At 39.3% G+C, this 25044-nt stretch overlaps 1 protein-coding gene across 1 annotated transcript in view; it reads left to right on the top strand.

Moving 5' to 3' along the window:
- The window catches only part of LOC126418683 (uncharacterized), a 412934-nt gene that overhangs the window by 295093 nt on the left and 92797 nt on the right, over window positions 1–25044 (top strand). The window contains exons 23-24 of the mRNA XM_050085576.1: window positions 15874–16069; window positions 21668–21835. Of these exons, the coding sequence (XP_049941533.1) occupies window positions 15874–16069; window positions 21668–21835 (364 nt within the window). The remainder of the gene's footprint in view (window positions 1–15873; window positions 16070–21667; window positions 21836–25044) is intronic.

The raw sequence follows: 25044 nt of genomic DNA, 5'->3' as shown, positions 1-25044 counted from the left end.
TACATTTGCTTGCCCACCATGTTATACATCATGAATGTAAAGAAGATAAACATTCTGAAATGCCCTTGAAAACTAATACCAGTAACGAAAAGTACTTATCAATGCCACTTGTAGAACCAGGGTGTATACGACCCGGGACAACCGGGAAATCTAGGAAAAACCCGGGAACTTTTTCATTCCGGAGAAAACCGGGAATTTTCTGGAATCCCGGGAAATTTTCGTTGTTTTAGCTTTCAGTTAAATTTTTGTAATTTTGACTTTTAAGAATTGATTCTCTAGCAAAGAATGTTACTGTATCCTGCTACTGGAGAATGATACTGCAGCGATTTACAACAACAAAACACCGTGCACGCACAAGCGTTTGCAAATAGCAAAAATATGTCAAAGGCTGTAGGGCGAAGACTATGTAATTCTTCGTAACAATAAACTGCTTGCTATGAGAATGACGTCACAACTGTTAACATTAGGTTTGTTTGACCAGTTGCCAGCGGGCTGTTGCGCATGCGCAGTTCGCTCGCATATAAGCAGTACCTTCTCCCGCTCCCCGCTACTTGAAGTTTGGCTGTTAGCCGTATCGGCAGTAGGAGCAAGCAGCCAGATGCAAACGAGAAAAATTTTTTCTCGCGCACCCTAGCTGCCAGATTCACGCATACACAGAGTTGTCTGAGTTGTAGTGGGGAGGGGGTTAATCTCCATGTGACCTGTGTTTACGTTAAGTGATTTCGCAGCTTCTCTTCATGTACAGCTCCCATGTCAAATGAAAACAAAACAGATTTCTGTGGCCGGGAGCTATCAAGTAAATTAAAATTCATTCACATAATTATGGAGGGCAAAAATATATTATTAGTTTCAGTTTTCTGATTTTATTTTATTTCCAAGTTAGTTGCAGAGCAGTGAAGTTATTTTTGCAAGTTTGCTAATGAAATTTAGCTTTATTAATCTTTCCGCTGAGGCAATCATTTTATTTGAAACGAAATGTTTCATTCTACAGTATTGGCTAGTTCCAAATGTTTACTGAATTTCAAGTACAATTTCAAGTGCACGTTATTATCTTCTGCCATGTATGACATTATGCCATAATAAAGAACCGAAAATGAGTTCGTAGAGTAATGGTACTCCAAGAAAATTTACACACTGAAAAGCTTAATATCAGATGGGACCTACTTCATAGTGAAACTGGAAAAAGCCAATTTGCACTTCAAGCCAAATTGTGCATTTTAGTATGGTTTACGAAATTCCGATGCGCTTTGGAGTATCCTCTGATGCCCTGTTTCTTTTATGGTGTAATGTAAGCTCTCTTAGTGCTTTATACACACTAACATGCGGGCTTCCTACACCACTGCAGTTGCACATGCTCAATAATGCCTGTTTTCTGGCACTCTCTGGCAACTGGTTAATCAAACCTATTTCTAAGAGTCTCCTGATAGAATTGCGAATGATGGTTACAAAAGTGTTACTTTCAAAGTAAATTTCTTTTTACGCAAGATGAATTGTGCTACGTGTGAGAAAGTGGGATGGATTTCTAAATCACAGAGCATTCGAAACTGAACAGTTTGAGGACCAGCCACTTACAAGAATTTCGAGCCGAGACATTTATGTCATAGTTTTAAATTTATTGGCACATTTGTGTGATGTGTCTTAAAGTATAACCCACACAAAAAAGATCAATATTAGATGTGAAAGCTTAGTTTCTGTTGTAGCGTGTTAATCTTAGAGACCAATATAATATGTGAAAGCTTAGCTTTTCTTGTAAACGGTACTGTGTACATTAATGTAAACCGTTAACTTTTCCTCTTGTGTGTTCGTGCGATGTAACCAGTGATCTTGCTATTGGCTGACTATAACATGTGTCCTATGCTCCGAATAGCTGCTGTCATCGGCTGGCGAGATCTCGTGGCTTGAGATACGACTGGCTTACAAATGGACATCGCAACCTCGGTTTCAACGCTCTGGAAACTAATGTGCTGTGTTTGGTGCAATTCGAATTTATACTTTCATAATATGAAAATATGCAGCGTATATGTTGCTGCAAGTCAAAGGTCTTTCCAAAACTTCTCTCCTTTTTTTATCAAAAGTCTCTCCAAAACTTCTCTCCCCCGTCTTTACTTTTTTTTTCGAGAAGTTCTACGCGATTGTATAAAACGTGAACGATTCAAAGGATTCATAAGTTTTACAGTTCTGAGGGAAAATCTACAGAAAACCTGCTGTTCACTTAGCACAGAAAAAGTGTATTTCGCTTGGGAAAAAGCATATTTTTTAAACGGGATAGCCAGGAGAAATCCGAGAATTATCTGTGAATTTTTTTCTTTGTCCCCGTATACACCCTGAGAACAATATTACAAATGGAAAAAAAAGCAAACTGAGAGGATACTTTTGTTTGTTACAGCTGTCGCAAGAGGGGTGACATATCTAGAAATTGCCTTGAAAAGAGATATTTAAAGGAGAGCAAAAGAAAAGAGGTACTGGCAGTGTGAGCACTTCCTGTGCCACAGTTACATTGAATAGTGACAGCTGGCTAGTGGATTATGGGACAACTCATCACGTGGTTCTGAATGAAAATTATTGATCTGCTGTTGATAAAAATATTTTAATTGAAAAAATAACATTATTGATGGCAGACAACTGAAACCATGGGGAAAGGGACAATAAGGGTGAAGATATTTAACATTGAAGGTTTGGCTAAAGAATTTGTTGCTAAAAACACACTACGTGTACTTGAGATCAATCAAGCAATCTTATTCGTAAAGCAGCTCAGTTAAAATGATAGAAAGGTTTTTTCAATACAGAAAATTGCAAGATCTACAACGAATCTGGAAAACTGTCATTACAACATAACAGAAGAGTCCTTTATATTACATAAATATACAGCCAAATAACAGAGGATTAAGAAACGTATTGAGAGATAATGAATTTAACATAAAATCACTAGACTTGTGGCATCGTTGAAAGATGCAGATCAGTAAGAGTGCAATTTACAAAACAAAGAAAGAAAGAGTAAACACTTTAGAACTTGTTTGTTCATAGTGACTAGAGTTGTTCGCAGTGCTAGTTTCAGCTTGCTCAGCCCATGTTTTGCAGCCTTGCCCTTATGGGATATGGGCTGGCCCACATGGCTGATGAGCTGAAAGCAGCCGGCCAGCCCAGAGACAGCCTGCTGTGCCATGTGCTCTGTTTGATGTACTCACTGCTGTATTCCGTTGGCTGTGCTGTTGTGCATCCTGGGTTTGTTTTCAATGTCTTAAGACTTATGGGGAGAGAATCACTAATACACATTCTGTGCTGTGTTATTGCTACCATGAGTCAGTTGGTTATTAGAATAATTGTGATTGTCAACGACTCCTCCTGTGAGATTGCAGTGCCTTTAATTCTGTCAACATACGTTTGATTTCCACTGTTTGATATTAAGGCACATGATTGCAAGAATGCGTCCACAGTAAATATATTCCATAATGTTAACTAGTGTCACAAATACTCTTTATAACTATAACATGTGCGGATACTGTAACAGACTGGAAATAAATAAAAGCTGGCATTACAGGGAAACTTGCAGTTGTCTCATAGATAGAGTATTTTCTTTCATGATGTTTGCATATAAAATGAATAGATAAAATGCTGTAATCCAACACATTAGTCAGTTAAATGGATGAGCAGTGAAAGTCCAGTACTGGTATTCAGTTCTGAAGAACTCAGAATTCAGAACATTATTTTGATGTTCAGTTGATCGGATTCTTTCTCCTGAAATGGTGAATATAATTTGTGTGCAGACTTTTAGAAAAGTGAAATCACTGCATTTTGAGTTGCAGATTTATTGAAATTGTATCACGGAAAATAATATGCTGACAAACCAGTTTATGAACACCAGTTTGCTGCACTATAAAATAAATCGCAATGTTTGCCGAGTGGAACTTCCTGGCTGTTACAATCTCTTTTGTTTCTAAAAACAAACAGTAAGAATAAAGCATTAGATACCATGAATTATTGTGCAAAAACAAGGACTGCGCCATTTAAGTGAAGCACTCCTGGAAATTAAACAGTTTCTGCAGAATTAACTGTATCAAATAGAAGTTACGCAGATTCAGCAGCTCATTAATGCTTTGTGGACTGGTCATTGATCTTTTCTCATTGGCAATCAACCCTGCTTGGCTAAAATTGCTTTCTGTAGGTGCACTTGTAATGGGAATTATGAGCAAAGATCGAGCTCATCTGAAGAACCTTGGGAACTTCTTCCTGTACTCCACCATGTCAGCAACTGCAGTGGTTCCTCATTTTCATATTAACCTCTTGCTGAGAGCTTGGGATTGATGTAACTCTGATCTGTGTAGACCATGAAACACCTCCTGAGAAAGCGGTTTTTCCTGCTTAGTAACTAACTTAACTCGTATGCATCTATTGCAGAGTGCAGGGCAGTGGGGCACCTCATTACAGAATGACCACACACACACACACACACACACACACACACACACACACACACAGAGAGAGAGAGAGAGAGAGAGAGAGAGAGAGAGAGAACAGGGGTATACACTCCGGGAAGTTTTTCATCTGCGAGAAAATTGGGGAAACCTTGGAATTTTTTAGAATTCTGAGAATTTTTCATTGTGTTACTTTTCAAATAAATTACTGTAATTTTGACTGATAAGAACTTGTACTCTAACAAAGAATTTTACATTAGCCTGCTACTGCAGAATAATACTGCAACAGAAAAGCATAAACAAAAGAAAAATACCAAAATGAAACTTAAATTGCAAGGAAAATATACCATTTACAACAAAACACAGTGCACACACAAGCATCTGCCGACAGAAAATGTCTCAAAGGCTTTACGATGAAAACTGTGCAATACTTCATAACAAAATCTGCATTTGATGAGCATGACATCAGCAGCTTCATGCACTTGTTCAGAAGTGAAGTCATGTACAAGCAACATCTTTTTCCGCTTCTGGCTATTTAAAGAGTGGCTGTTAGCTGTATCAGTAATAGCAGCAAGCAGCCACATGTTAGCCAGAAACATTTTACTAGTGTACCTGAGCTGCCAGATTCATGCATATGCAGAGCAGTCTTAGTTGTAGTGGGAGTAGGGGTAAAAGCTCCATGTGACCAGCATTTATCTTTCATGAGTTTGCTGTTTTCTCTTGTTTACAGCTATCACGTCAAATGACAGTAAAACTGATTTCTGTGGCCGGGAGATATCAAGTGAACTAAAATACATTCAGATAATTATGGAAGACTAAAAAATGTTATTAGTTTTCTTTCTGGTTTTATTTTATTTCCACATTATTGGCAACCGAGCATTAATCGTCTTGCAATCTTTTCCATAGAGGCAGCCAATTTTTTTTCTAAATGAAGTGTTTCATTCACCACTCTTGGCTGTTCTAAACTGCATGCTGTATTTCAGGTGCATGTTTTCATCTTTTGGCATATATGGCATAATTCCACAACAAAGACCCAAACATGAGGTAGTTCAGTACTGGTATTCCAAGAAACCGGCATCCCAAAAACCACACTGAAAAGCTTAATAAAAGGTGGTGGCCTACTTCAGTGTTAATCTAGGCATACAAAGGTGCACTTTAAGCCAAATTATGTATTTTCGTATGGTTTACGAAATTCCAATGCTCTTTGAGTATTCTGATGTCCTCTTTCTTTTATGACATAATGTAAGATCTGTTAATGTATGAACATAAATAAATGTTCAGTGGAAGATGATTAATTGGCCAAATGTGGTCAGGATTAAAATGTGGTCAGGATTATTGAATGTAATGTTTTGTTTCAAATATATTATTAGCTATAGCAGAATTTTACAAATCTGCATTCTGTGAAACACAGTGTCTCCCAATCACTGGATGTGTTTCACCACTTGTCTGGTACCTCATCTGGGCTTGCCATTGTTTCTTAATTTGTGTTATTTACATCTTAAATTTACAGAATGCCATTCTTTGGTAAACTGTAGACTGGCAGCAAACCATATTTTATCATTGTAACTCTGCAAAAGGCTTTATATTTACTCCTGGAATACAATATAATCTGCCTTTAATACGGGTTCTTGACTTCACAGATAACCTTGGTAATTTTTTATAACATTTGAAAAAAGTCATGACAAATTTATTGTCCTTAGTTCCGACCTATGCAAACAGCTGTTTATTTTTGCAAGAAATTTACATTCCTTCTTATTAGCTTTTTTCAGTGCTGTGTTGATGCTGATTGGAAATGCTAGATAAGACTATTGCATAGTATGACTATAAAGAAAAACTGTGTTAAAGTCACCACATTGCACAATGTTGTGGTACTTTGAGCTGTAGAGACTAGTTTTGAAATAAATACACACATCAAAAAAAGTTTTGAATCACCCCGGTTCCCAGAACTCCTGAAGATAGATGTTGACTGCGGATATTGTATCACAGACACAGTCCCTTTGACTGTTCAGAGATGTCACTAGCCGGCCGATGTGGCCGTGTGGTTCTAGGCGCTTCAGTCTGGAACCACGTGACTGCTACGGTCACAGGTTCGAATCTTGCCTCGGGCGTGGATGTGTGTGATGTCCTTAGGTTAGCTAGGTTTAAGTAGTTCTAAGTTCTAGGGGACTGATGGCCACAGATGTTAAGTCCCATAGTGCTCAGAGCCATTTGAACCATTTTAGATGTCACTAAACCCGCCCAAAGAGTATTAGACAGATGGTGTCCGACAACCAATCAGTTCCAGTCATTCCACTAGGAAGGAGGTACATGTCTCGTGTTGTCTGTAGTTACCATGCCTAGACGGTCAATACTGGGGTTCAGTCACGTCCGCATTGTTATGTTATGCTAGGGAGGCCTCTCAACAAGGGAAGTGTTCAGACGTCTCAGAGTGAACCAAAGCAATGTTGTTCAGACGTGGAAGAGATACAGAGAGACAGGAACTGTCGATGACATGCCTTGCTCAGGCTGCCCAAGGGCTACTACTGCAGTGGATGACCGCTACCTATGGATTATGGCTCAGAGGAAGCCTGACAGTAATGCCACCATATTGAATAATGCTTTTTGTGCAGCCACGGGACGTCGTGTTACTACTCAAATTGTGCTCAATAGGCTGTGTGGTGCGCAACTTCACTCCTGACATACATAGTGAGGTCCATCCTTGCAACCACGACACCATGCAGCGCGGTACAGATGGGCCTAACAACATGCCAAATGAACCGCTCAAGATTGACATCACGTTCTCTTCACCAATGAGTGTTGCATATGCCTTCAACCAGAAAATCGTCGGAGATGTGTTTGGAGGCACCCCGGTCAGGCTGAATGCCTAAGACACACTGTCCAGCAAGTGTAGCACAGTGGAGGTTCCCTGCTGTTTTGGGGTGGCATTATGTGACACCGACGTACCTCGCTAGTGGTCATGGAAGGCGCCGAACGGCTGTAGGATAGTTGAATGCCATCCTCCAACCAATAGTGCAACCATATCGACAGCATATTGGTGAGGCATTCGTCTTCATGGATGACAATTCGCAGCCCCATCATGCACGTCTTGTGAATGACTTCCTTCAGGATAAGGACATCACTCAACTAGAGTGGCCAGCATGTTATCCAGACATGAACCCTATCGAACATGCATGGGATAGATTGGAAAGGACTGTTCATGGACGATGTGACCCACCAACCACTCTGAGGGATCTACGCCGAATCGCCATTGAGGAGTGAGACAGTCTGAGCCAACAGTGCCTTGATGAATATGTGAATAGTATGCCACAACGAATACAGGCCTGCATCTATGCTAGAGGACGTGCTACTGGACCACCACCACCTCTGAAGGTCTCGCTGTATGGGGGTACAACATGCAATGTGTGGTTTTCATGAGCAATAAAAAGGGCGGAAATGATGTTGATCTCTATTCCAATTTTCTGTACAGGTTCCGTAACTCTCGGAACCGAGGTGATGCAAAACTTTTTTTAGTGTGTGTATTATGCCAAGAACTGCTTCCTTGTTTTGAAATCCTTATCTGGATAGGATATGATAAAACGATAACCCTGAGTACAATAGCTCCCTACAGCCCCTCTGAACAACATGTCACTGAACTGCACAGTCATGTGATGCCCAACTATGCATGAAATTCCAAACAGAAATGCAAAAAAGCGTATGAGCGGAGCAGACACTGAGCATGGGCTTGCTTTGTAAGCGTAGCTGCACATGCACAGTAACAACTGCTTCCTGGTGCTCTCTGGTGGCAACTGCTCAAACTAACTTATTTGTAACAGGTTGAAGGAAAATATTGTGAATAGTGGATTTGAAAAGCATTATTTTCAGAGTAAATTTCCTTTTCTCCAAGATGAAGTATATTAAGTGTGAAAATGTGCTATAAATTTCTTAAATCACAGAGCATTTGTCTATCATTCAGAACTTAACACTCTGAAAACCAGCCACCTACATAAACTCTGGGCCCTGAAGAGCAACCATTTATATCATTATTAAAAATTATGCTGGCACATTTGTATTTGATATATTTTAAAGGGTAACACATGCCAAGAAGGACCAATATTGTGCAGGAAAGCTTAGGTTTGCTTGTAGCTATGCTATACGGTATACACAGCGTGATAATAATTAAAGTTTAACTTTCAAACTGCTGTAGAAATAACACCACTGCTCAGAATGATGTCAAATTGCAACGGAATATTATCAGAGAAGGGAGACTGTATGGCAGAAGAAAAATAAATAGTTACAAAATGTAACAATAGATGGCACTGTAAGCATCATAATAGTGCTCGACTACAAATGACAAATGAATCATACAACAATGCCTAAGGTGTACGTTTGACATTAAACAAACTGTAGTAGGCAGTGTGCATGGATGTTCAGGTATGATACTGTTAGTTACGTAAGCCCATCTAACAAGTCAAGGTCATATCACATTGGCTGGGTAAAATCTGTTTCTAATTGTCCTGAGGCTAAAAACCACATAAAAAGCATCACTCACATCAGTTTTTATTGTCCTGAGGCCAAGAACTGCATGTTGTTGTTGTTGTTGTCGTTGTGGTCTTCAGTCCAGAGACTGGTTTGATGCAGGTACATGGCCCTATGATAACTGATTCCATAAATCTGCACCACGCAGTAACCTTTTCAGGATGAAGTGGTTCTAATTGATTTGCGTGTGGATTTTACATTGCTCATATTCGACAATTCTGTGTACTGACGTATCCTGGGAGATGGAAGTAGGCTTCGTCTGTCCACAAAACCTTCCACGACCAATCATTGTCCATTTCCATGTGAGCAAGAAGTTCTAAAGCAAAAGTCTCTCTTGCTGGCAGGTCAACAGGAAGCAACTTGTGCACATGGGTAATTTGGAATGGACTGTAAAGAAGGGTGTTTCGTAGGATTTTATGCACCACGTTCACAGGCATGTCCAATGTTCGAGCAATTCTCCGTGCACTACACGTTTGCACATCACCACTCGTCTCCTCCTGGTTTACTGTGGCCACTGCTTCCACTGACGTCAAATCAGTTAGTTACCTCCCTCTACCAGGTTGCACTCCAAAAGAACTCCTCTTTTCGAATTTCCGAATCATTTTCTCTAGACCCACGGCAGTTATCGGATCAACGCCTTTCTTTAAACCCTTCAGTGTCCGGAACTTCTGCACAGCAACATGTGCACAGTCATCATTCTTGTAATACAGCTTTACAAGCAGAGCACGATCATGCATTGAGACAGTCATGGCAAACATCACAGACACGAAAGGAGGAAAAGCTGTGTACCCAGCGTGTTTATACCAACTTCAGTGTGTCATGCGAATGACAGGTGTTGTCATTTACGTGCTCTGACACATACAGCGCCATCTGCTGATCAATTTTTGCACTTTTGTTTTCATATGTTTTCTCCCTTCTCCGATAATATTCTGTTGCAATTTGACATGATTCTGACCAGTGGTGTTATTTCTACAGTGTTTTTAAGGTTCAACTTTAATTATAACCACCCTGTATATTGATTTAAACCATTACCTTTTCGTATTTGTATGTTTGGGCTACTTAACAGTGATGTTGCTATTGTCTGCCTACATCATGTGTTGTATGATCTAAGTATCTGTTGTTATTGGCTGGCGAGATCACATGACATGAGCTATGAGTGTCTGACAAAAGTGCATTGCCATTTAAATTTCCAACCTTTGGAAACTAATGTGCTGTATTAGGCGGAATCAATATTTGTACTTTCGTAATAAGAAAATACACAGCATTCATGTTGCTGCGCATCAAAGATTTCCCCAAAACACATTGTTTTTATGCTGCATTTCATTTCGTAAAGTGACACAGGAAAAGTTTATTTTCACCTGGAAAAAAGTGTATTTTTAACCTAAAATCTGCAAAAAAATCCCAAATGTGTTTTTTCTTACCAGCACATACACCCTGGATGAAGGATGTCGTGCTTCTTACCTTAATTTTAAGAACTCTTAACCCATTTACAATAAGACAACTCTTCAACTTAACTTTTATGTTTGCTAAATATGATACTATGTCATTTTGTATGCTCTTGGGACTTACATAAATGCTCCTTTCAGTTCAGTTCGTATTTGTCGTGAATTTACTATTACCATTTTCTTTTCTTTTATATTTCTTATAATTATCAATCATACCATTCTATTTTGAATTCGATATTCCTTTAATCTTTTTTCAGCTGGCTTGGAAATGTTTTGTGAAATCGTTGAAAGATGAGGAAGGGCATCGTGAACATTGACGGGGGCAGATTTTGCATACTGTGCACCTGTCTAAAAGATCCTGGCATAAGCTACTGATCCCTTCACCTTTAATGATTTTATAGGTATGTGGGGCCTGGGCACACAGTCGAACACAGCTACTAACAACAGTAGATTTTGTTCGTGAAGGTATTGCTGGGATGTTTCCAAGCCTCAAGAGTTTTTCACTTTTAACACATTTGTGCCTGATTGACATTGAAGTTGGTGATCATTTCTTGAAGCAGTAAACAAAATCACATGGCGGGTGATGTTCACACAGATGTCAAAGTCGAGGATGGCAACTGCAGGTGAAGCTCAGCATACAGAGTTATCAAAAACTCTTTGTTGCTAAGAGTGGTCATGAGTTGTACGTACACTGAGTTGTTAGATGGGGGCGTCCACTGGAATGATGTGGCACGTGCCGTGGCACAATGTTTGCACCTGGCTTGCAACTTCAGATGGAAAAACACAGTGTAATGGGGCAGAACCTAACAGACTGATGTGACAAAAATAAGTCATCTGGCATACCACGTTATTTGCTAGAGGAATAAGGCATGCTCCACTTTTGACATACTCTTAAGTCTGTACTAGCGGTGCAATTCTCTCTGTACCCAGGAAAATGAGGGACAATCTTGAGTTCAGTATTCATTTTGATGGAGAAATATCTATGTGACACGATCTGATGTTTTCCCGGCATACTTCTAACATGTAGAATTCTCGGGTGTCCCCTAGGTCACATTGTAATTTTCCCACATTATTTTGGCAAACAGGCACATTGCCAACTTCACATGGTTCCTGCAGCAGTTATCAGGGGCTGTCTGAAAATGGCAATGCGTATGTTTGCCAAAATATTGTGGAGAAATTGCGATGTGACATGAGTGGACACCCAAGAACTCAACAAGTCAAATATCCATATGTTTACAATCACAACAGTTATGAATAGAACAACATGAGCACAAAAGATATAAGAATGGGAAAGGATTGACATCGGAATACCAGAGGCAGGTGTAATATTTGAAATGAAGCGAATGAAATTTTGGAACAGAAAGAAATACAGAAGTGATTAGAAGTACATAATGTTTTCTACTAAACATGTTTGCAAATCTTTTTGCTGGTTAGCCATATGTAATATCAGATCCTTTCAGTACACAGCTACCTAAACACTTTGTACTGCGAAGACAATGCTCCATTTGGGTTAAAAAAGGAACTATAGACCCAAAGTCTCAATACCATAGAATCATTTGTAGGTCTGTGTTGCTTTCTGGGGTATTAATGAGGGTTCTCAATAGGAGCTAATTACAGAAATGTGGTTCTGCTGTGAGCAAACACAAACTGTTCTTCTTTAACACCCAAATATACTTCAAAATGCGTGAATATCTGATACATAGTGACACAGTGTGTATTAGGAAGGACATTTTACACACACTACACAGGCAAGAAAAAACAAAATTAATGAAAAATTACAAACATGAGCAAAATACTTGTATCATCTGGGCTGCAAGTGTGTGAGTGCCACACAAACATCGCTAAGATGACTAGGGAACGCACTGAGAATGGTGAAACTTCACCAAAACAGGTTTGGTTGTTAAACAAGAAGAATTTGTGTTTACTCAAGGCAGAACCGCATTCCCAGTATTACGTATTAGGAAGTAAACACAGACATAGGTAAATACTATACCTCCTACTTTTCAAAGGCTATAAAATGTAAGCAGGTTTCTGGTGCATGGGTATGATTTGTAGGTTCATAGCGGTAATGTAATTTTCTGCACGATCTGTTTACCTTCCACAAAAAAAGTGGCTGAATAAGTTTTTAAAGGCTAAATTCATATTATTTTTAATTAGTGGATGTCACATTTTTTTTTTCAGCAAAATGGAATGCAAAGAGTTGCTAACATTTGACAGTGTTCCATTTTTCTCCATGTATCCCAAAGAGAACTTTCATGCTCAAATTAGAACCCTCAATGATCCTTGTTAATCACATCTGAAACAATTTAATCCATAGCAATATAGTAATATGTCTTAAATGATAATAAATCTATTCAGCACATAATAAAATGAATATGTATAGTGCTTATTTTAACTTTGGCATTCCCCCTGAACTGTCTCCACATTCTCCTGAAGGGTAGGGCTATCCTCCGGTGGTTTGTGTACCCCGGTTATATATCAGTGCTTTAGTTCAACTAATGAAAGTTCTACAGACTGGTTTCACTCAGAAGAATCAGTGGATAGCTCAATGACGTGAAACACTAAAAAATAGTTTGAGGTGAAAGAAGGAATACATGTGTCGACTGACAGAAAACCTACAGACTGGTTTCACTTGAAAAGAAACAATGAATAATTCTGTCGATTTGCAAGACTACACCAGACAAGTTCTTTGGGTTACACCCATAGATTGGATTTAGCCGAAAGAATGAATTAATAATTTATCAGATGTGTAAAATTACAAATGAATGAGTCCATTGTTTTCCAGCAATGATTGAATCGATTGTTTTCATTCAGTTGTTCCCACAACTACAGGGTTATTACAAATGATTGAAGCGATTTCACAGCTCTACAATATCTTTATTATTTGAGATATTTTCACAATGCTTTGCACACACATGCAAAAACTCAAAAAGTTTTTTTTAGGCATTCACAAATGTTCGATATGTGCCCCTTTAGTGGTTCGGCAGACATCAAGCCGATAATCAAGTTCCTCCCACACTCGGTGCAGCATATCCCCATCAATGAGTTCGAAAGCATCGTTGATGCGAGCTCGCAGTTCTGGCACGTTTCTTGGTAGAGGAGGTTTAAACACTGAATCTTTCACATAATCCCACAGAAAGAAATCGCATGGGGTTAAGTCGGGAGAGCGTGGAGGGCATGACATGAATTGCTGATCATGATCTCCACCACGACCGATCCATCGGTTTTCTAATCTCCTGTTTAAGAAATGCCGAATATCATGATGGAAGTGCGGTGGAGCACCATCCTATGGTACGTTTAGCTCCCTGCTTGCTTTATTCGTCGACTTCTGCGGGCTATGCGTGAAACTTGCCCGCACACGTTCAACCGTTTCTTCGCTCACTGCAGGCCGACCCGTTGATTTCCCCTTACTGAGGCATCCAGAAGCTTTAAACTGCGCATACCATCGCCGAATGGAGTTAGCAGTTGGTGGATCTTTGTTAAACTTCGTCCTGAAGTGTCGTTGCACTGTTATGACTGACTGATGTGAGAGCATTTCAAGCACGACATACGCTTTCTCGGCTCCTGTCGCCATTTTGTCTCACTGCGCTCTCGAGCGCTCTGGCGGCAGAAACCTGAAGTGCGGCTTCAGCCGAACAAAACGGTATGAGTTTTTCTACGTATCTGTAGTGTGTCGTGACCATCTGTCAATGAATGGAGCTACAGTGAATTTATGAAATCGCTTCAATCATTTGTAATAGCCCTGTACATGCACCATATCACTTGCTACACCGTGTTGGTGGACATCGTGTCTATGACCATAACACAGCAGAAGCAAAGAAAATGCTGGACCAGTGTTTAAGCACTGCGTGCATTCCGACAGGCTGGGGAAGAGATGGGCCACCAGGCCATGACAACTCACTGCCTGTGGTCCAGCGGCCTGTTCTTAGATTTCCAGCCCAGTGGGCCAGGCGGCCGCCATGGCTCGTACGGGCCAGGCCGCGAGACACGTGTTAGGTTGGCTCGTACCAGCACTGTGCATGACTAATAGTGACCTCATGGGACCTTTGATATTCGTGGTTTGAGAGGCAATAGGTAATTGATGAGTACCTTATATGATACAGGCAGATACATATTTGTGTGTTTCTTAAAAAATAAGGATGAAATATTTCAGAACTTAGGAAATGGAAGATTCAAACAGAAAAACAAACAGGTAATACTTGAAGAGAATTGCACTGGCAATGGCATAGAATTCTGTTCATGCAAATTGTCATAGTTCTTTGAATCTGAAGGAATTCACCATGAAGTATGTAACATATACCACCACAAATGGCTATATCTGAATGTCTCAGTAGAATGTTAATAGATATGGTAAGGTCACAGGTGCTACGAAGTGATTTACCAAATATTTCTTGGGCTGAGATGATTTACAATTCAACATACATTAAAAAAAAAAAAATCGTGTTACAAATAACCACAACGATGAAAAAATGCTTTATGAATTGTGAGCAGGAGGAAAGCCTAGTGTATGACATTTACATGTGATGGGATGCGTAGTTTTCAGTCACATACCCAAACAAAGTCATCATTCAAAATTATCCAGAAGGGTAGAATAAGCATTCTTATTGTATACACTCTACATGGCCATGGTTACAGGATCTGGATGCCAGAAACAAAACAGGTTGAGGAATTCAAAGAATTTTTGATTGGCTGATGCTCAACAGAAAATAGTAAACAGAAAGAATTTATTGAACTGTCTAATGATGAAGCATTACCATTTCCGAGTATTGAAGATGAAAAGTGGAAGTGAAAGAGAAGATTTCAGCACTAAGAGGAAGTTTATCGTTTTTCACATCTGGAAGACAATTTGGAAGAAGTTCTTTTATTAATTGTTAGTAATCAGGAACTTTTGAAACACACAGGACTCCATGAAAATGACACTTCATTCCAAACGGAAGGCATTACTGAAGAAGCACAAACAAGTGTTATGAAAAGAAGAGACAATGATGAACCATTATTGTATCATGAAGCAGTCACATGAGGAAATAATTCAAAAGATATACAATAGGCTACTTTAGATATCATTTCGAGGTTACTTTAAAATATCATTTCGAGGGGTTGGAGGTTGAATGTTAAAGAATTCAACAAGTGAACAGCAGCCCCTTTATTTGTCCATTTTTGTGACTGGATTACCATTGATGTTGCTTTTACTTAAAATGTTAAAGAATAGTTAAGAAGCCTTTTTTTCTTTTTTTGTTAAAAAAGTAATTTAGCTTCTCTGCTTTAATGGTATTCACAGTTTTCCTTCCAACAGATATTAATGTGTGCAATACAACTGTTTATTCTCTCTCTCTCTCTCTCTCTCTCTCTCTCTCTCTCTCTCTCTCTAACTCTCTGTCATACCTTGTGGAATAAGTACTCAATCAAATAAGGTATTTCAGTTAGGAATTGTTCAAAATTGAAATTTATTTTTTTGTTGAATTTTATTTAAGGAAATTATCATTATTATTTGTTTCATACAGGGAGAAGGTGAAACATTCAGACTATGTCTCTGTGTACTATAGAGCTCCTTGCAAACGCAGATTGCGTAATATTGAAGAGTTGCATAAATATCTGTTGTTAACTAAATCCAAGTTAACTGTTGACCAGTTTGATTTTGACCATTGGGTGAGGTGCTTCACTGAAGGAATTAATGAAAAGTACTTCGTAAAAATTGAGGTATGGTGCACTTATTTCCTAAGTGATGCTAGTTGTTTTTATGAAACCTAGTATATGTAGTAGTAGTAGTAGTAGTAGTAGTAGTAGTAGTAGTAGTAGTAATAGTAGTAATTACATGTAATTGCTTGTCTGGGATGTATTTTTATTTTTCAGTCTGCAGGGTGAGGGGAAGGGCAAATTACAATTACGCTACAAGGAAAAACTTTATAATTTCATCCTGTCATGGTACCTGAAAATGCTCTGAGCTGTTGAGAAAAGTAAGGATGGTCTACAGCAGGCTGTTTAAGCTTCTGTGGCAGCCAAGTGGTCTGAGAACAGTTGGGCAGGGATGGGAAAACAGTTGAAGCATGGGCAGTCTTGCAGACGAGCTGCAGTTACCCGATTGTACTGCTTTGGCTGAGTGCACATGGATAGGAGCAGCCAAGCAGCTCACATGTGCACAGAAAACATGCAATAGGTCAATCAGAGAGTACCCTGCACAACTTGCACCTGATTGCTAGCATGATAATGGGTGCTCTTGTCCCATGGGGCAGTGTTGGAACAGCCTAGTCTACAGACATAATACAGTGACAAAATAAAGGGGAAGAAATTGTAGGAGGAGAATTATGAAGTGGGTTCCTGGAGACCTGGAGAATTTGAAATGTGAAAGAAGCTAGCAATAGCTTGAATTGTTGTAATAACATCCAATTTTGAGGGGATAATGATTTGAAGTAGCAGCTGATTAGAAAATGATAATCACTTATGTTAGCTATTCTTGTCCAGTCTAAGCTTGTTCTTCACTGTAATGACTTCATCATTGGTGGGCCACTGCAGAACTGTACTGCAGCACAAACGAAGTGAGGTTGCTTGCATTACCAATTAAATTTTTGGTATGTAGTTGTCTTGCTCATGATCTGAACCCTGTCATTGTGAATAGTTCCACCAAAATTGATCAACTCTGTGGCAGTGGATGTGCAGTTAACTACAGATGTATTCATATCCTGTGGTGGGAGGCAGAAAAGATGGAGCTCATACACATCTTCATTAAAAACCACTACAGAAATATTTTCAGTAATGGAGTGAGCAAATTCAGACATTTCCATAATAAATTTTAACTTTTCGGTTTAGCTTGCATTATTTTGAAACTCCTTGGCAAATTAAAAGTATGTGGCAGATCAAAAAAGGGCAATGTTCTGGGTTCAAGTCAGAGTGTGGCACGCAGTTTTAATCTGCCAGGAAGTTTCATCGTTAACCCTTTGACTGTGGCTGACTGCTACAGCAGTCTGAGCGTGCCGTGCCTTGGGTGCGGCTGACTGCCACAGCAGTTCAGTGCTGCTGTGTGCTAGGTGCTGCCAGCTGCTGTAGAAGTTCTGAGACGTCCACTTGCCTATTGTTTAGCTGTGCCTGAATAAGAGGTCTGTTTGTTTGCAGCGTTACTGGCGGACTCGCGCCACACCTTATCATTTGCTCTAACCGCAACAGGTGACGTTTCAATATGTTGAACATGACTACATAAGTCGATATCAGTGCTTTTGGCGGACCTTCACAGCACTTGTGTGAGTAATTTGCTTTAGACACAACATGACGCTACTGTGATTTCTGCCGAACTGTAGTTTCACACCTTTCTGTGAGACACTATTCTTCGTTAAGACATCAGTTGTCTATTATTCACTTGTGTTTGTGTAATGAATTTACGTGTTTTGATTGCATGTTCAATGCCTTTTGCTAATACCAGAAATGTGGGATGAAAGTGAATTGTGAAAAGTTTCATCTCAATGTAATTAGAGAAAGTTTTGCAACTTTTTACATTGATACCAAGGCAGCAAGTGGTGTTAAACATCAAGAGTACTCTACAAGACTAAACATGTCATCACATTTACCGGATCAGTGGGAAAAGTACAAGACATGCATAGCCTCTGCTTGAATTGGTGTCGGGAAACAAACTAAATTGTGCTGTAAGGAATGGAATGTAACTCTTTGTGCTGATCCTTGCTACAAAACTTATCACACACAATTTCAGTAATGTAAACCATTAAACCCTGTTTTGAGAGAGCATAGAATCATGTCACTATTGTACACATCTTTATTTGTATATACGTAATAATAAAAATACCCCTCACTTGAAAATGAAGTGTAAATATTGTAAATAAATACCCCCATTTCTTCCAAAGCCAGACTAAAGACCAGAACAAAATAGAAAACTGAAAAACAGCAAGCTTGTTGTAAGCATTGCAAGTGGTGAGCGCACCGGAAGTATTCAGCACACAGTGCACGGCGAGCACCGCGACAATGCAGCACACAAGACGTGATCGCTAGTGTTGTGCATAGCAGTCAAAGGGTTAACATTGTTTATGTACTGTAGTAAGGCAACAATAAAATCAGATTTATAGTGTGCTGAATCATAGATTAATTTTTTTATTGAGAACAATTGAAAATGGAAATCTTGGTATTATAAACAAACCATTTGGGCTTTTTAAATTTTGCGAAAAGTTTCATAGTAATGAATATAATGGAGGGAAACATTCCACATTAGGGAAATATATCTAAAAACAAATAAAATGCTACTTGCCAAACGAAAGCACTGGTATGTTGATAGAGACACTAACAAACACAAACACACACACACACAAAATGCAAGCTTTCGCAACCCACAGTTACTTCATCAGGAAAGAAGGAAGAAGAGGGAAAGACGAAAGGATGTGGGTTTTAAGGGAGAGGGTAAGGAGTCATTCCAATCCCGGGAGCGGAAAGACTTACCTTAGGGGGGAAAAAGGACAGGTAGCACACACACACACACACACACACACACACACACATATATCCATCCGCACATATACAGACACAAGCAGACATATGTCTGTTATGCAGGTGGGAACTCTCTCTGCAACATGTCCTTCGTTCCCCTCACCCCCCTGGCCTCAGCCTTTGCTAATCCCTGTCCTCCAATTACATAGCCCCTTCCGTGTCCCACTCCAGCACTACACACACCTTCTGTTCCGCCAGTGCACATACAACCTTTTCTACTTCACACCTCTTCCGTCTCCCTTTATTGCTATCCCTTTCCCCCATTCCCCCCACACAGCCTCCTGACTCTGCAGCCAGCAGCCCTAGAACATCCCCACCACATTCCTGCACCCTCTCACAAGTAGCACAGTTCCCCTCCCATACCATGCACTCTCTCCCTCTTATGCCCACAACCCATACCAGATTGCTGCTCTGGTTATATACAGTCACAGTCCGCAGTTGGGCCATAGTGGCCATGTGTGTGTGAGTTGTGCTTGTTTGAATGTGTGTGTGTGTGTTTGTGTTTTCTGTTTCTGAAGGAGGACTTTTTTGTCTGAAAGCTTAAACATTTAGCAATCTTTTCATTGTGCATGTATGTCTCAATGCCTCCTCTTTGGTGAGTAGAAGTCTATTCTTTTCATAATATTGTTGAAAGTATTAATTTTTGATTATGCTATAATTATGTGGCCTTATAAAGGTGTCTATTTATTACCTGGACATACATGAACTAAGATCTTGCATGTAGTATGAGGTCTGTAAAATGTTTGTAGCCCATGCCCATTTTTGAGACTTTGTTGTAGTTTAGTTACTGATTTACATATATGCAATAAATGTGTTGAAGCCAGTTTAACCAAACCCTCACAGTTTTTCTGAGTAAAGTGGCATAGTTTTTAAGACAATAGACTTGCATTTTGGAGGATCAAGATACAATTCCCAATCCATCCATTCAGATTTAGTTTTTCTATGGTTTCTTTAAATTGCTTAAAGCAAATGCTGACATGGTTCATTTGAAAAGAACATGGCTGATTTCCTTTCCCAGTCTGTGTTTGTACTCAGTCACATATACCTCAATTATTCATCATGTTGATGTGATAGTAAAGTGAAAACATTGAGACATCTATAAAAATCTTAGGCAGGTAATTGTTTGTGTTGGTAACTACTTTTGTAATCAAACAGTTTGTGTCGGGATGATGGAACATGGAATTTTTTATACAGCAAATGAAATGCTCAATGAGCAGTTTTGTTATGACAGTAACTGTTTATTTAAACGTTTACAAGAAAAATAATGAGCACAATGAACTTCCTTTCCAGATTCACAGGGCTAATTTGTTTTACAAAAGAAAATCAAAGGTTCAAGGAATCAAGAGTATACAGGAAACAGGATAATTATCAAGCACTCTGAGCTAAGAAATAGACAGCAGGACAGAATAGTAGAATGAAATCTATAGCCAATACCAACAACAGATCAGATTTTAAAATCTGAGAGGTTGTAGAGAATGTTGTTGAAAAGACAGAGATTAGGGAAGAATAGTCTGAAAATTTGAAAATTAATATATAACTAACATAAAAATGGGCAGCTGTAGGTATAAAAGAAAAGAAGTAATTAATGTTAGTGGGAGGCCAGCCAAGGGTGAAAGAAAGACGGTAAAGGATCATAATGTAGAAGAGATATAAAAACAGAAAGCAAAAAATGCTATGGGAGTGGAAAAACAATAGCTGAAATGAAGTGAGAGAGAGAGGCACAGAGGAGAAAGGATGTGTCAAGTAACAGAAAAGTGTGATTTAATTTGAGATATGATGTGTTGCTAGGGCCAAACATATACTGTGAAGCCATACTTCACATACTTCTTTTTAAAAATGTTAAGTGAAGCAGGGACAAAGCTCTGAGAAGATTGTCTCACAGGTGACAGTCTCCATTTAATGAAATAGCCTGAACAGTGAGAAGCCTGCAGTTGCTACTAGTGGGTGCTTATCTTGCATACCATATGTAGGCCTGTATAAACCAAAAAAGTAGCTTCCAAAAACTGCAAACCTAGGTTGTTGTTACTATACACCTTTGCTGGAAATATAACAATGAATGGGAGCTGCTTTTAGAGGAAAAGATATTGGTGGTGCTTCTGGGTGGAGGGGGGGGGGGGGGGGGGGGTTTGGAGCTGCTTTATACTTTTGTCTCAAATTACTAGAAATGCAGCACTGCAAGTAAAGAGTAACATTCATCAAACAGTAGTGTTGTGACCTATTCGTAATAAAAAGTGTTTAATGACAATGGATCACATGGTTTGTGGGCCAGGGAGCTCAGAATCAAAGGAAAAAAGGTTCGGGTTGTGCTTTGACCTCCAAGAAGCCTAATTGAAGGATTATATTATTCTCTGTGCATATCTACTGAGCATAAAATCTGTTTATTTAGTGTTGATTATACAAACATTTAACTTTGTACATTTGTATAATTGAACCGTATTGTAATTGTGAATTATTCTTGAATCTTGTGGCCACAATCTAAGGAAACATTTGGGAAAACATACAGTGATTTACTAGAAATTGTTAATTACATTCCTATGAGTTGATCTGGTCCTGAAGAATTTCTTGATTCAAAACATGTTTTCTTTGACAATGTATGTCTTTCTTCCATACTAATATACTTTTGTTGGCAAAAATATGATGATACAAAAATTATCTTACACTTCAAATGCTCCTTCTTATTACTGTGCCAGTTGTAACAGTGTGACAGATCTAGTGACAGATTCATATAATTATATTGACATTCATTTTATTTTTCAGAAAGTATTTGCTTTTACTGTTATTAACAAATCACAATGATCTTTGTCTTTGCTATAGGATATCTCTAATGGTGTAGAGGCCGTTCCTGTCCCGTGTATTAATACAGTTGATTCAAGAAAGCCAGATGACATTACATATGTCACCAAGCATGTACCTACAAATGGTACATACATCGAAACTGACCCAGAATTTCTCGTATGCTGTGAGTGCACTGATGATTGCTTGGTATGTTTTGTAAATCATTTTTAGTACATTTATTAAGCACAACATAACTGAAATAGTTTTGAGCTTCCAAGCAGAAAATTATGGCCACCTCTGCATTTTTGGATTTACTATGAGTAGGTCACATGATAGAGTAGCTTACCCAATTTCTCTGCACAGTTTTCCTTGGTAGCAGCACTTCTGTAAGGACTGGCTGAAAAGTTGGTGGTGGGAACAGTCTACTGTTAACAATGTAGTCCTCATCAAAATTGCAGTTCAGACAGTTTCCTTGCAGTTGGATGCTGAATGAACTACTGTTTAAGATCGGTTCGAGTCTTATTTACTTTAATTATGCACAGATAAATGAGTAAACACATATTGTGCTTCATTTTATGTTCTACGATAAAATGTGATGTCAGATTATTTAACTAAGATAAAATATGTTCACATGAACTAATGAACTGTAGACAAATTACAGCAGTTGTTCATAGAATAAAATAATTGAACAATAAACTTTAGTGACTTATATAAAGAATGTGGCTGAACAAAATAAACATGTCCTTAATAGCTCCTGAATTACAAACAGATGAGGTACAGTAGTGATATTAGGCAGTTAAGTGAAGGAGCTGTGATTATACAAAGTAAATTTTTATAAAACAAAGAGAGAGATTATAGTAACTGAAATAATGAAAATGAGACATATGGGTAAGACAGGTAATTTACAACATGTCCTGAATGGTATTGTGAGTAGTGTCTGTAGTTAGAAGTGGTCAGTAAGGGAACTGTGTCTGGTCATTCAGTATTAAGCTTGGGCTGATGGACATATGTTTATTAATTCGAAGGTAGTTCATCTTCATTCCTTTGTAGATGTGATGTAATACTTAATGTTTCATCTTATAACTATGGTCTTCTTTTAAGCAGGTGGTCTGCAAATAAGAATCCCCTTTTAAGTTTCCAACTTCCATGGAGTTCCTTCAAGTGGGAACATATTGCCCTGCCAGATAGACCTACGTATAACTTATAACAATTACAAGTAATTTTATACATTCCATTCTTCTCCAAAGCTGGAATGCTGTCTTTACTATTGGACAAAAAGTGTCCAATAGTGTTGTGCACATAAAATGATGTTTTTACATTCCTGGATTTATGCTCTCTGGCTACACATCCAGTGAGAGTTTTCCTAAATTGTGCACCTTTCATTGTGTTCTTGAGGTGGTGGGTCAAGAACATGGTAAAGCAGAGTTGTTTTTGCTTTTTGTGAAGTATGGAGTCAACTAAGGTAAGAGTGTAGCCATGTTTGATACTATTTATTTGGATGCATTTAATTCCATTTGGAAGTTATCTTCACTCACAGGGATGGACGTTAGGTGATTTGAATGAAAGACAGTATGTTTATGGTTCACTGGGTGTTGAGAATTGGTCGGTATTACTATACCTGTGGTGATAAGTTTTCTATAACTCTTGAAAGTATGAATATGGTCATTAATGTCTGTGGTTAGATCTAAATAATTTATGCCATTACCCCCAAACTCCATTTTGAATTATATAATGTTGTGTTTAGAATTTAGTTGCTTGAGGAATTCAGTTGACTTAACAAACAACTGGAAAGACATGCAAATTCCACCTAGTGCCAAGATAGTTTCTTTTGATGTTAGCAACTTATTCACTAAACATTCTCAAAGACTTATCTAAAGTGAAGAGTTAACCCAGTTGTCACAGATGATATAAGGTTAGCTACACAAACTTGTCTAACACGATATTATTTCCATTTCAATCACAAGATGTACAAATACACTACTGGCCATTAAAATTGCTGCACCAAGAAGAAATGTAGATGATAAACGGCTATTCATTGGACAACTATATTATACTACAACTGACATGAGATTACATTTTCACGCAATTTGGGTGCATAGATCCTGAGAAATCAGTACCCAGAACCACCACTTCTGGCTGTAATAACGGCCGTGATGCAACTGGGCATTGAGTCAAACAGAGCTTGGATGGCGTGCACAGGTACAGCTGCCCATGCAGCTTCAACACGATACCACAGTTCATCAAGAGTAGTGACTAGTGTATTGTGATGAACCAGTTGCTCGGCCACCATTGACCAGACGTTTTCAATTGGTGAGTGATCTGGAGAATGTGCTGGCCAGGGCAGCAGTCGAACGTTTTCTGTATCCAGAAAGGCCCGTACAGGACCTGCAACATGTGGTCGTGCATTATCCTGCTGAAATGTAGGGTTTCGCAGGGATCGAATGAAGGGTAGAGCCACGGGTCGTAACACATCTGAAATGTAACGTCCACTGTTGAAAGTGCCGTCAATGCGAACAAGAGGTGACCGAGAGGTGTAACCAATGGCACCCCATACCATCACGCCAGGTGATATGCTAGTATGGCGATGATGAATACACTCTTCCAATGTGTGTTCACCGCAATGTTGCCAAACACGGATGTGACCATCATGATGCTGTAAACAGAACCTGGACGTTTTGCCATTCGTTCACCCAGGTTCATCATTGAGTACATCATCGCAGGCACTCCTGTCTGTGATGCAGCGTCAAGGGTAACTGCAGCCATGGTCTCCAAGCTGATAGTCCATGCTGCTGCATACATCATTGAACTGTTTGTGCAGATGGTTGTTGTCTTGCAAACATCCCCATCTGTTGACTGAGGGGTTGAGACGTGGCTGCACGATCCGTTACAGCCATGCAGATAAGATACCTGTCATCTCGACTGCTAGTGATACGAGGCCGTTGGGATCCAGCACGGCATTCCGTGTTACCCTCCTGAACCCACCAATTCCATATTCTGGTAACAGTCATTGGATCTCGACCAACGCGAGCAGCAGTGTCGCTATACGATAAATCGTAATCACGATACGCTACAATCTGACCTTTATCAAAGTCGGAAACGTGATGGCATGCATTTCCCCTCCTTAGACGAGGCATCACAACAACGTTTCCCCAGGCAATGCCGGTCAACTGCTGTTTGTGTATGAGAAATCAGTTGGAAACTTTCCTCATGTCAGCATGTTGTAGGTGTTGTCACTGGTGCCAACCTTGTGTGAATGCTCTGAAAAGCTACTCATTTGCATATCACAGCATCTTCTTCCTGTCGGTTAAATTTCGCTTCTTTAGCACGTCATCTTCGTGGTGTAGCAATTTTAATGGCCAGTAGTGTAGTTGGATGGTCTAGCTATGGGTTCTCCCCTCAGTCCAGTCCTTACTGAA

This window comes from Schistocerca serialis, chromosome 9 (genome assembly GCF_023864345.2).
Source record: "Schistocerca serialis cubense isolate TAMUIC-IGC-003099 chromosome 9, iqSchSeri2.2, whole genome shotgun sequence".
Taxonomy (NCBI): Eukaryota; Metazoa; Arthropoda; class Insecta; order Orthoptera; family Acrididae; genus Schistocerca; species Schistocerca serialis.
This window is presented reverse-complemented; position numbering and strand designations above follow the sequence as displayed.